At 44.0% G+C, this 13,904-nt stretch overlaps 1 protein-coding gene across 1 annotated transcript; it reads right to left on the reverse strand.

The window, feature by feature from the left end:
• Positions 1-13,288, reverse strand: LOC139379442 (active breakpoint cluster region-related protein-like). Its single transcript, XM_071122253.1, has 22 exons — positions 13,187-13,288; positions 12,983-13,092; positions 12,654-12,758; positions 11,427-11,675; positions 11,230-11,337; positions 10,467-10,521; positions 10,323-10,375; positions 10,022-10,159; positions 9,700-9,821; positions 9,330-9,486; positions 8,924-9,055; positions 8,415-8,490; positions 7,970-8,065; positions 5,806-5,880; positions 5,535-5,632; positions 4,291-4,401; positions 3,687-3,853; positions 2,587-2,726; positions 2,233-2,367; positions 1,947-2,052; positions 1,547-1,688; positions 1-734 (listed from the first exon to the last, which is right to left on the reverse strand). The coding sequence occupies exons 1-22, from the start codon at positions 13,236-13,238 to the stop codon at positions 642-644; spliced, it is 2,520 nt and encodes an 839-aa protein (XP_070978354.1). The 5' UTR covers positions 13,239-13,288; the 3' UTR covers positions 1-641.
• Positions 13,289-13,904: the final 616 nt, after the last annotated feature.

Raw genomic sequence — 13,904 nt, forward strand, 5'->3', positions numbered from 1 at the left:
GGCTAAAATAAAATGTAATAATAAAAAGTAACACAATAAGAATAACGAGGTTATATACAGGGGGCACCGGTACTGAGTCAGTGTGCAGGGGTACAGGCTAGTTGTGTACATGTAGGTGGGGGTGAAGTGACTATGCATAGGTAAAAAACAAACAGCGAGTAGCAGCAGTGTACAAGAGGGGGGGTGTCAATAAAAATTGTCCTGTGGCAATTTTTATGAATTGTTAAGCAGTCTAGTGGCTTGGGTGTGTGTGTGCGTATGTGTGTGTGTGTGTGTGTGTTTGTGTGTGTGTGAACTCCGTCTAGTTGGATTTGAACCATAACTGATGGGATTTCAAGCCAGTGAGGTGACCCCCAACCTTTTTACAACATCTGCACTGTGTGACACACAGACACACCCCAATCCCAACAACCCACCCCCAAATCCACTGTCTCCTTACACAATCCCATGTGCATCTGCTGTCCATTTCTCTACCTCCTAGGACCTAGTACCTCATATAAAGTAAAGGACAGGTCTGTCAACCCAAATAAATACATTTAATCTTTACAGTGTCTGTAGTTTACAAGTCTTCTTTTTTTTCTCCCCTTAGTTTCTGTTGGCCAACCGTGAGGTTTCCAGGAGTTGGTTCACTTGCTGGTTGTCTAATCCTCCTCAGTGGTCGCTGTGTCATGTGGTAAGCAGGTCTGGGCTGCTGGCAGGTTGTCACACTGCAGGTAGGAATACACAACCTGGACCTGTACACACAGAGGGTCAGAGAAACATAATCTTTTGACGACTGTTTTTGAAATCAATGTACTCTTTCAACAAAATAAAATGATGCATCCTCCTTTCCTTAATATCAGGTAATCACTGATTTGACATTACTCGGTTAGTTAAAGCCATAGGAGAAAAGAAGGGAGGTAGGATGCATTGTCAAAGTACAATGAGTGTACAAGACATTAAGGACATCTTCCTAATATTGAGTTGTACCCCCTTTTTTCCCTCAGAACAGCCTCAATTAGGCGGTGGGCGTGGACTCTACAAGGTGTCGAAAGCGTTCCACAAGGATACTGGCCCATGTTGACTCCAATGCTTCACACAGTTGTGTCAAGTTGACTGGATATCCATTGGGTGGTGGACTATTCTTGATAAACACGGGAAACTGTTGAGCGTGAAAAACCCAGTAGAGTTGCAGTTCTTGACACAAACTGGTGAGCCTGGGACCTACTACCACACGCCATTCAAAGGCACTTAAATATGTTGTCTTGCCCATTCACCCTCTGAATGGCACACATACACAATCCATGTCTCCATTGTCTCAGGGCTTAAAACTCCTTATTTAGTCCGTCTCCTCTCCTTCATCTATACTGATTTGAAGTGGATTTAACAAGTTACATTAATAAGGGATCATAGCTTTCCCCTGTATTCACCTGGACAGTGTATGTCATGGAAAGAGCAGGTGTTCTTTCAGTGTATTAGAACAAAGGCTGTATCGTCACTATATTGTATTATAAAGGTAATCATTATTATTTCTCCACAGAGGCCCAGTTGAAATGCTATGACCAACCTGCACCACCACCTCCTGAGAAATGTCCACTGGCGGGCTGCTCTGCCCCAGAACAGCCACAGGGGGGCGCAGTAGACTGGGACCAAACACAGTGGCCAGGTTCATTAGAGGCATCTTGTTCACATCCTGTCTATCTGACACTCTGGAGAACGTGTGAGAGTATGATGTCATTTACAAAGATACACGTAAGGATATGATGTCTTTGGCAAAAATACATGTGGAAAATACAATGGTACGCAATATAAGGTCAGCATTACATGGATATGATGTTTGTTTAATATTGTGATAAATGTGTCTGCTAAATGACCGAATGTAAATAGTAACATGTAATATGTTAATAGTATCATGTTTTTAGTAACATACTTAGTGCAAACAAGTATTGACAAGAGGTGAGAGAGACCGTTTGAGGTGGTGGAGGAGGAACAGGAAGGTGTTTTGGTTGACGGAGGGACAGGACTGGAGCAGAGACAACATGGACACACTCCTGGAGCTCAGGTCTGGGATGTCTAACAGAGAGAAACAACACAGGTATGAGTGGAGAATTGTTTGTGTGTGTGTGTGTGTTGTGTGTGTGTGTGTGTGTGTGTGTGTGTGTGTGTGTGTGTGTGTGTGTGTGCGTGTGTGCGTGCGTGCGTGCGTGCGTGCGTGCGTGCGTGCGTGCGTGCGTGCGTGCGTGTGTGACATACCCAACGCCTTGGTGAAGCTCTGAAACAGCTCTGTAGGTATAAGGGGTTCCGGCAGCTCCCTGAAGTAGAGCTTCAGTATACCTGAGACAGCATTCACATCTACACACCTCAACCTGGACACTGCCTCACGCAGGTCTAGAAGGGGATAGAGAGAGAGAAAGGAGGGAGAGATATAAGGGAAGGGGAGATAGGGAAGAGGGAGATAGGGGGGAAAGAAAGGGAGCGGGAAGGGTGAGATGGTGGGAGTAAGCGAGAAAGAGAGAGAGAGTGATAGAGGGAGTATAAATTGACATTAGACCACAACATCCTTGAACTACAGACCTCCAGCCCCACCAAAAACACACACAGACTCACTGGTGTTGAAGGCAGTCTTGAGGTTGTTGATGTCACTGGTAGCTGCTGATAGCCTGTAGATGCCCACCTCCTCCATTCCTCTCCTCTCCACCTCCTCTACACAGCAACGCACCACATGTGGCACCAGGACTCCCTCCTGTCTGGAAGAGGACACACACACACAAGACACACACTCCGGGTTGTGTTTCTACATACAGCACATACACACATTATATGCTATCGGCATTGTAGAAAAACTTGTATTGGATGTTCATATGGTGTTTTGAATGATCTTTATCCTAGAGAAATTCAACATGCAATGCACACAAAGAGCAATGACTCATTTCAATTCAGAGAAAGGGAAAGCACATTTTCATGCCATTCTTGTCTTGCCACATCTGCTATTCTTATATTACAAGAAGTTACGGTCCGTCAGAGTGGTTTCATTTCACTTCCTAACACTATTAAACAGACCAGGAGAGGGAGACTAAAGTAGACCCCAAAGTGTCATTGAAGATTATCTTACGAATAAATGAGTTAAGAGATGAGAAAAGGAGAGGAAGTCACTTTAGAGCAGGGGGTCCAATCCGGCCCGTGGGTGGTATGATAAAATAAAAAGGTACATTTTGTTTTTGAGGGGGGAGGAACAAACTCAATATACTTTAAAATGACTAAAGGCAAATGGAAACTGTGTAGAAATGATAATGGACCTACATTCAAAAAGTTTATTGACTCTGTACAGCTCGCTAATAATCCCCAAAATAAAAGTTAGACAGTCAGGGAGTAATTGAAAAATAAAAAAATGATGGATAGAGGACTATCTTTAGCAAATTTTAACAAATATGACCAATTTTCAGTTTGGCCCCCTGGACCTCATTGAAGACCATGGAAAATGTGTTTTAACAACTTACAGGAGTAATTAGGGTTAAGTGCCTTAATCAAGGGCATTTTTCACCTCGTCTGCGCAGGGATTTGAACCAGCCACCTTTTGGTTACTGGCCTAGCGCTCTTTACCGCTAGGCTGCCTGCCACTGCTTTAGAGTATTGAGATGCACCCAGTGTGCCAAAATCTCAGGTCCTTAAAGCTCGTTGGACTATTTGTAATGATTGACAGGACTCACTGTGCCACAGCTCCAATGGGCATGCAGAAGATGCGCTGTTGCTGGGCTGGGGCCAGACTGGGCCGGTCTAGAGGGTGAGGGTAGTACTTTAGAGACAGACTCACAACCACCTGGCCTAGAGATACATTCTGTCTCCTCCATCGCTTCTGTAGGAGGGCTGGGTCCAGCTAGAACACATACACATGAACAGGTGAACACAGGCGCACGCACACATGCACACACAGCACAGGGCGCTGATGAGGGGAGGACAGCTCATAATAATGAAGTGGAATGAATTGAATGGAATGGCATCAAACACAAGGAAACCATATGTTTAATGTGTTCGATACCATTCCAATCCAGCCACTATGAGCCTGTCCTCCCCAATTAAGGTGCCACCAGCTGCCTGTGACACACAGTATACACACACACACACACACACACACACACACACACACACACACACACACACACACACACACACACACACACACACACACACACACACACACACACACACACACACACACACACACACACACACACACACACACACACACACACCTTCTAAACATGGGAGAACAGATAATAATACACACATCTAGGCACAGATGCAGACACACACCTGTATGGAGGTCTTGCCAAGGACTTGGCCCTCACAGATCTTTCCTACCTCTGGCTGTAACACAACCAGCACCCTGAGGTTCTGAGCCCCATCCACCTGGAATGAGAACTCCTGAGGACAAACACAAGCCACTGTCAAATAGGAGTGTTGATGACGTACGGGTAGCATGACTAAGTTCAAATGGTAATTTATAAGAAAACATTTAAATAAAAGCATCCTCACTGAAATGCATCATCATTATTTATAGATGTAGGATCTTAATTTGATCACTCTGTTGCAGGAGAACTTTGATGCAAAGCAGGACATTTAAAAATTGTGGTGTATTTGAGGTTGAACATTTTCCCGTATGGAAATTGTATCATCCCCTACAAAAATTTCCATTAATTATAATCAACGTAATAATTCACATTTCCTGTTGCTGCTGGTGAGGGGCCTGCTATCTGTAGCAAGTGACATGGTTAACAGGGAGGAGCGAGAGATGAGAGAGAGACAGCAACCAACCAAGCCAACTCACGCTATAGTAGAGTAATGGCTGCCATAGCTAGGATATTTATAATCCAATATGATTACGTAGTACCTGTCTTGACAGCATCAAACCGGGAGAAGCTAGTTAAGCTGGCTAGGCTAATTGACATATGCGCTTTCAAAGCAAATCAAGGGTTATTGTTCACATACACATGGTTAGCGGATGTTAATGCGAGTGTAGCGAAATGCTTGTGCTTCTAGATCCGACTGCAGTAAAATCGAACAAGTAATCTAACAAATTCACAACAACTACCTCATACACACAAATGTAAAGGGATGAATAAGAACATGTACATATAAATATATGGATGAGCGATGGCGTGCAGCATAGACAAGATGCAGTAGATGGTGTAGAATACTGTATATACAAATGAGATGAGTAATGTAGCATATGTAAACATTATTAAAGTGGCATTATTTAAAGTGACTAGTGATACCTTAATTAAGCCCGTTTATTTAAGTGGCCAGAGATTTGAGTCTGCATGTTGGCAGCAGCCTCTCTATGTTAGTGATGGCTGTTTAACAGTCTGATGGCCTTGAGATAGAGGCTGTTTCATGTCCTACACTGTTACAAACAACAATATAAAGTAGAGGCCTCCCACATCAGATCCGACCTAGACCCGTGACATTATTTTCAAATTCTGTGTCCCGGACCGGGTCTCGGGTATTCAGGGACAGGTGAATCCTTGAAGACATCTAGCCTGGGTACAGCATCTTACCTGGTCCCAGTGAGGGCTGAGGCTGCTGACAGAGGAATGGGTCTGGGCTTGGCTCTCATAGAACTCAAAGCCATCCACCTCCACACACACATACACACCTAGGAGGGAGTAGTGAGACAGTCTGTTTAAAGAGCTTACTGGTTTGTGTTACAGTGGAGTATGAGGGTAGAGTATACTGTATGTATGTACTGTGTCTGGGTAAGATATAGACACTGTGGTATGCATTTGGATAGTGTTAGATATATGGTAGATATAGTGTGCGGATACTCACTGGCTGGCTGTTGTAATCCACAGGCAGAGTGAATGGCTACACTGAGAGTCCCACATAGAGACTCCTCCTCACTTACTGAGAGGGAGAGACAGAGACAGAGAGAGAGGCAGTCATGCAGAAGAACTGGTTATAACTTTCTGGTTGTCAAGAGTGAGATTAACAAAATTAAATTAGCTAAATGTATCTTGGTAATCAAATTGTACAACTGAAGATCAACACAGGAGGAAAAGATTGACATAGTGTGAGTTGAAAAAGCAATCGGAATCGTGCAGAATAGCTCAATTCAAATTTTACTGGCTAGCTCCAACTGTTTACTGGTGGTAACCATAGCAACATGGCCACTGAGGCAGCTTTTTTTTAAAACACAGAGCTTCTTTCTACATGACCAGATCAACCAGCCACACATTCACAGCCCAATAAGCTGTACAAAATCAGAAGTTCATGCAGATGGGCTCAAAAGATCACAGAAGAATACCAGAAAGCAACAAGTAACCAAAAAATCTAAACACTTAAATAACTTTCTGGATACCACATCCACTCACAGTGAAGGAGGCCTCAATCTAGCACAAAAAAAACCATCAACAATATATTCAGGCAAACGGCAAAATAAGCACAACTCAAATGGATAAAAAAACAAACCCCAAAAAATGGTTTGATGCAGATTGTAAAATGCTAAGATTTTTTTTTTTTAACACTATCAAACCAAAAGCACAGAGACCCAAACAATGGTCAATTACGCCTTCATTACTGTGAGACTTTAAAACTCTATAAACGTACATGCAGAACCAAAAAAGCACAGTACAACAGCAAGCAGCTGACACTAATTGAGGAATCCATAAACACAAACAACTTCTGGCAAAATTGGAAAAACCAAAATAAATAAAAACTAGAAGAATTAGCGATACAAAATGGTGACATATGGATAACCAATTTTAAAACACTCTACAACACCGTTCAAATTGTTGCAAACGCAGAACAACGCCAAATTCATGAGAAGTTTAATGGATTAGAAAAAGCTATAAAGGACAATCAAAATCCACTGGACTCCCCAATTACTGACCAGGAGCTCTATAAGAAACTTCAGGCCCTCAAATTTAAAAAAGCAAGGGGACCTGATGGCCTCCTAATCTTTAAGAACGGAGACAAAATTGACCCTAACAATTATAGAGGCATTTTTTTACAGTAACCTGGAGAAGGTTTTCTGTAGTATTATAAATGTAAAAGTTCTAAACTTCCTTAATAAGCACAATGTCTTGAGTAAAAGCCTAATTGGATTTATACCAAAACATCGCACGACTGATCATATTTACACCCTACACACCCTGATAGATAAACATGTCCACCAAAATAATACCAACACATTTGTTTGCTTTATCAACTTCCAAAAGCATTTGATTCTATTTGGCATACAGGACTGTTCTACACAGTTATTGAAAGTGGTGTAGGGGGTAAAACGTATGACCTAATTAAATCAATATGGCAATATGTGCAGCATCAAAGTTGGCAAGAAAATAACAGAAATCTTTAACCATGGGCAGGGCCTTCGCCAGGGTTGCAATCTGAGCCCTGCACTCTTTAATATTTACATCAACGAATTGACCACTATTCTAGAAAAATCCTCAGCCCCTGGTTTTAGTTTCCACTATTCATAGGTTGAATGCTAGCTCTTCGCATAGGACCTGTGCCTGCTGTCACCCACAGCACATGGCTTACAGCAGAGCCTGGACCTGCTAGAGCAGTACGGCCAGACCTGGGCCGTAAGCAGTAAACCCCAAAAATCCAAAAATAATGATTTTCCAGAGAAGATACAGATCTCAGGGAATTAGACCAAAGTTCTCAATTGGTACAAAATATATAGAGTACTGCTTACAGTACAATTAATTAGGTTTAAAAATAAGCTCAACTGGACACCTAAATGAGGCAGCGAATTAACTGAAAGAGAAAGCACTTAGGGCATTCTACGCCATTAAAAAACACATTCAAATTGAAATACTTATAAAAATTGGGCTAAAACTAATTGAATGTGTCATCAAACCAATTGCACTTCATGAGAGAGAGCAACAGAGAGCGAGTGAGAGGGTGAAATGTAGAGTATGGTAGATAAAGAGAAGAGAAAGTGAATGGAAGTGATCATGAGAAAGGTGTCTCTGAAACGATGTCTCACGAGGCAGTATGCCGTGTAGGGGAGGCTGTTGGGTCATTCTCAGTTTAACACAGGAGCTGGTCAAGGTGAGCAGATCTGGAGGAACCGTTTCTATGTCTGAGAAATAACACACACACACATCATAGACCACCTGAATGGCATACTGTGCAACAAACTACAACCATTGATGTACTGTCTCACTCACTCACTTACTCATTCCCTCATTAACTCACTTACTCACATACAGTACACACTTAATCACTCATACACCACTCACTCACTCACTCACTCACTCACTCACTCACTCACTCACTCACTCACTCACTCACTCACTCACACTCACAAACTCACTCACACATTCATTCACTCATTCACTCACACACACACTCACATACTTACACAATTTCTCACTCACTCACTCACTCACTCACTCACTCACACCTACACACACTACCCTCTCACTCACTATCTCCGGTGAGTCTGTGGATGGCCTCTCTCCACTCCTCTAGTTCATACAGAGATGACATCACCAGAGTGTGGCTCTGAAAAATAATGCACACAGAGGGGGATGTATGTGTATGAGGGTTTAGGTGTGTGTGGGACCAGAAGTCCTCACACGGATAGTAAAAAAAGGACAATTCAGACAAGTGGAGACATTTCACTGGTCCCCCACAACCAAAAAGGCTATTTTAGGCTTAAGGGTTAGGTTTAGGATTAGGGTTAGGGTTAGAATAAGGGTTAGGGTTAGAATTAGGGTTAGGGGTTAAGGGCTAAGGTTAGTGTTAGGGTTAGGGTTAAAGCAAGGGTTAGGTTTAGGGTTAGGGGTTAGAAGAAAATAATATTTTGAATGGGAATCAATTGTTTGGTCTCCACAAGGATCGTAAAACATGTGTGTGTGTGTGTGTGTGTGTGTGTGTGTGTGTGTGTGTGTGTGTGTGTGTGTGTGTGTGTGTGTGTGTGTGTGTGTGTGTGTACCTTGCCGCTGGGGCTGTGTAGTTCCAGGGGGAGGAAGGGAGACTGTGTGAGAAACATCAGTTCAAGGTGCTCCATCTTCTTCCTGCCTCGCTCTGAAGTTCGAGCGGCCAAGGACTTCAGTGGGACAGGCTTCTGTAGGACACAGACACACACAGTTAACATTTTAAATCTGATTACTTTACAGCGTAATGGTTGTATTGGATAATACACACACACACACACACACACACACACACACACACACACACACACACACACACACACACACACACACACACACACACACACACACACACACACACACACACACACACATAAAGACTAACCATGATCTGATGATTGGATAATACACACACACACACACACACACACACACACACACACACACACACACATAAAGACTAACCATGATCTGTCGCAGTTCGTGTCTGAGCACGTACATCTTAGCTCTCATGGTGTGTATGCGCTGGTGTGTGTCTGTGGTGCGCTCCATCTCTGGTCCCCAGCGGAGTTTCAGTCCAGCTAGAGGCAGGTACCAACAGAACCTGTACTGGGCCTGCTTACTGGGAGATAGGACACACACGCACACAGGCACACACAAACACACACACACACACACACACACACACACACACACACACACACACACACACACACACACACACACAAATGAACAAACAAATGGACAAATGCATGCACACACATTCTGTGTGATTTAAAAAAAAAGAAAGTCTCTTAATAAACTTCAACACACACATTCTGGACCTGTCACTCACCCTTGGGCCCCGCCCTTGAGTTTGGTGCATAGCAGCAGGTCAGTGTACAGGAAGAGATGGCAAAGGTTACGCCCCCCCTCACACACATCCACCACGAAGCCATCACGCATCAGCTGACGCCGCTGCAACACACACACACATACAGCGACGGTCATGATACGGTGTGTGAAACTTTATACGGGTGTGTAGTTAAAGTAGGTGCGTGTGTCCATGTGTGTGCATCATAAGGGTGAGTGCTCTGCGCATCGTAAGTGTGTGTGCAAGTGTGTGGATCTACCCTGTCTGTCTGTGTGTGTGTGTGTGTCCTCTCTGTCCATCTCACCATGCCCCTGCTGAGGGTGACCTCTTGTTTGCACTGTGACCCCTCGTTGACCCCAGACAGGAAGCTCTGGGACAGTCTCAGAGCCTCCAGCAGCACGGGGTGGTCACCATGCGTCTGGGGAGTGTGCTTCAGCAGGTCCTATACAGGAGACGAGAGAGGTAGGAGTGAGAAAAGAGGAAGGATGAAAGAAAGTGGGAAGGGGAGGAAGACAGGAGATAGAGTGGTAAGTGTAGAGATGAGTGTCGGTGGTTAAGTGAACAGATAAATGAATGGATGGACGAAATGGGGGGGACACTCTTACATGCAGCACTAAGGTTGTCTTGGTGACTCTGTCCAGAGGCTTGTACAGCAGAGCTGCAGGGATTCAAACAACATGTGATTCATACAGTGGAGGGTGGAGGGACATGCAGTGACTCTTTAACAAGAGGCAAAACCTTCATCTTACCCTCAAAGGTGTATTCCGTCTTAGATTTGTCTGATCCATTATAAAACATCATACTCTGAAAACAGGAGAGAGGGAGTGTGAGAAGGTTGTGATTGCATAACTTCAACTATGAATTTGCTAATAATTCGTGTGTTTCGTTCGAGGTAACAAGTGCATAGAGACAGAGAGAGAGAGTGAGAGAGAGAGATGTTGCAATGCACACATTTCCAAATCAGTAATGTCGGTCTCTCTTACATCGGCCAGTATTCTGAAGCTTACATCAAGCCAGTATTCTGAAGCTTACATCAGTCAGTATTCTGAAGCTTACATCAGTCAGTATTCTGAAGCTTACATCAGTCAGTATTCTGAAGCTTACATCAGTCAGTATTCTGAAGCTTACATCAGCCAGTATTCTGAAGTTTACATCAGCCAGTATTCTGAAGCTTACATCAGCCAGTATTCTGAATTTTACCCCGGCTAGTATTCTGAAGCTTACATCGGCCAGTATTCTGAAGTTTACCCCGGCTAGTATTCTGAAGCTTACATCAGCCAGTATTCTGAAGCTTACATCAGCCAGTATTCTGAATCTTACCTCAGCCAGTATTCTGAAGCTTACATCAACCAGTATTCTGAAGCTTACATAAGCCAGTATTCTGAAGCTTACATCAGCCAGTATTCTGAAACTTACATCAACCAGTATTCTGAAGCTTACATCAACCAGTATTCTGAAGCTTACATCAACCAGTATTCTGAAGCTCACCCCGGACAGTATTCTGAATCTTACCTCAGCCAGTATTCTGAAGCGCTTGTCAGTCTGAGTACACCTCCTCACGATCTCCACAGCACTCTCATAGTTATCTATGAAACCACGATACACACCTATCTGGCTCACCTGTGTGTGTGAGAATAGGTGTGAAATAAGACACCTGTAGCTGATAGTGAGTCAATAAAACGATGGATGGAGCAGAAGGAGTAACTCACAATCTTAAGGAAGAGGTCTCCAACAGTTAGGTGGAAGCCCATTTGGCCCTGCTCTTTCCCCGGCTCCTGCCTCGGGTCTGTCTCTGGGTGTATTTGTGGCCCCAGCAGCCCCAGGCGGTCCCTCAGGCAAGTGTAGAAGTCTCTGTGCAGGTCTCTGAGCTCAGGCACCTGATAGAACACAGTTCGGACCTGCTGGCTGGACAGAACTGGCTGAGACGTCCCTGCTGTGGCCTTCAAGGCCTTCATAGGCTGGGGAAGGAAGGAGGTGAGGGATGGGATGGATGGGGGGGAGAGAGAGAGAGAGAGAGAGAGAGACAAAGAGTGGGTGTGATAAAAAAAAGTTGAGAAAGGGAGGTGAGGGATGGGGGTGAGAAGAGAAGAGAATGACGAGCACAGCTTAAATGTTCACACGTTAGTAAATATAGACACACAGGACACATGTATCTGTCAAAAGCCTTTTTGACACCCACTCTCACAGCGCACACAAACGCACACTACAAATTCTCTCTTACACACTGTCATACAGTACTCACACTAAACACAAGCATCTGGATGAACAGCCCATACTTTTCAACATGGCTGGGTCTGACCAAACTTACGATACCAAACCAAGTGGGGGTTATTTCTCTATTTGTGTTGCTTGTTGACACAAAAGCAGAAGCATGACTATTATAATGAGATGGAGATAAAGGAGAAGAGAAATTAAGAGATTAAAAAAAAGGACTTGGTCACTCGTTATTGCAAAACCACTTCCTATCACACTCACTCACTCCTAATGCTGCCTACTTGTAATGGTTGAATTCCAATACAAAACCTCACCCACTTCCCTCAGCCCTAGTTCACTAGTTGTAAGCAATATGGAGAAAACAATCCTTTCCAGAAGCTTATATTACACCTTATATTACAGCTTATATTACACCTTATCCCTTTCAGGACTGTGAGGTGGAGTCAACAGGTAGAAAGGGGAGGGAGCATGGTTTTCATAATGAAATCAAGCCCTGGACAAAAGAGAGAAGTAATTCTCTCAACAAAGAATTACAGAAGTGTTGTGGCTACAGGAGGAAGCAGTATGCCACCCGACAACAGAGCCAACAGAAAACATGTGTTGTAATTGTTATTGCAAATGATGCTGTATGCCACCATACATAACCGCGTGCTTAAGGACCCTTAGAAACAAATACACACACCAAAGCCCCTGAGCAGCGTGTTCATGTGTGTGTGTGTTACCATTAACAGTGTCTCTAGCTCATTGAGGTAGATCTTCTCACTGTCCAGGACCGTTCTCAGGACCATGAGCCTCCTAACCAGCATCTCTTCCAGGGTACGCAGGACCTTAAAGGCAGAGAAAACACTCTGCTGTAAATGTGTGTGTGTGTGTGTGTGTGTGTGTGTGTGTGTGTGTGTGTGTGTGTGTGTGTGTGTGTGTGTGTGTGTGTGTGTGTGTGTGTGTGTGTGTGTGTGTGTGTGTGTGTGTGTGTGTGTGTGTGTGTGCGTGCGTGTGCGTGCGTGCAGGTCTGACCAATAGGAGAGGAAGGCGCCATAGGGCAATAACTCACGGGCGTGTCGGGCAGGTCCATGCTGTCTGTCTGGAGGGGGGAGAACACATCCTCCTCTGGAAACACATCATCCTCCAGTGGATCAGGCCCTGTACCACCTACAGCCTCCACTGAGATAGAGTAGAAACACACACATCATTTACACAGAAAGAAAACATGCATACAAACCCACACTTATGGCAAGACACACACTAATGTACTTGCCTGGGATATGCTGTGTCTCAAGGTAATCCACTGCCTCCTTGAATAACTCCATTGCACTGATATAACTGTAACAATATCCGTGGGTGTCTGGGTGAGGCGACTGGGAGTGTGTATCTACAGAGGCGAAATATATAGAACACGCGTAAGCAGCAGCCGTTAAACTTCCTGTTTCAGTGGAACAAAAAAAATAGATGGGGGGGGGGGGGGGGGGGGGGGGGGTGATAGCCTATCAGGACAGGAGTGAAACATTTGTGAAGCAGTATTGTCCGACATTGAACTGTCTGGTCCAATATCCAGTAGCCTAATTTGCCAAGTAAAAAAAAAAAAAAAAAAAGACTACTTAAACTTTACACAGGATGAGAGCAGTGAGCACAACTTAGTTTGATGTCTCGGTTCACCATGTTGGTTAACCATAATGTTGATTTTAACCATATTCTCGAATGCAGCACCTTGGACAGCACAGGCAGGAAACGGGCGGCACGCACACATGCAGCAGCAAGACTGTGACCCAGAAACACTTGTGATACTGATGACAAGCAAAACAATAATTTCAGCAGTAACTCGCTGCAATTGCAAAATTATGGTAAAACTACTGACATGCTTTTGCAGAATAGTTTTTTTTTATACACAATGATAGCCTATGGTTTAGATATAAAATATGAATGTCACTGTGAACCAATCGCTTATTATAGGGATGGTAAAGGGGTTCTTTACTTAT

Source organism: Oncorhynchus clarkii, chromosome 21 (assembly GCF_045791955.1).
Source record: "Oncorhynchus clarkii lewisi isolate Uvic-CL-2024 chromosome 21, UVic_Ocla_1.0, whole genome shotgun sequence".
Classification (NCBI taxonomy): Eukaryota; Metazoa; Chordata; class Actinopteri; order Salmoniformes; family Salmonidae; genus Oncorhynchus; species Oncorhynchus clarkii.

What these genes read in the sequence shown, in the direction of transcription:
- LOC139379442 (XM_071122253.1), bottom strand. Translation starts at nt 13,238, where the DNA reads ATGGAGTTATTCAAGGAGGCAGTGGATTACCTTGAGACACAGCATATC. An exon ending in GCTTCAGAATACTGGCTGAG is followed by an intron (nt 10,522 to 11,229) that starts GTAAGATTCAGA and finishes TCCTGTTTTCAG; the next exon opens with AGTATGATGTTTTATAATGG. An exon ending in TCAGCCCTCACTGGGACCAG is followed by an intron (nt 4,402 to 5,534) that starts GTAAGATGCTGT and finishes GTTTGTCCTCAG; the next exon opens with GAGTTCTCATTCCAGGTGGA.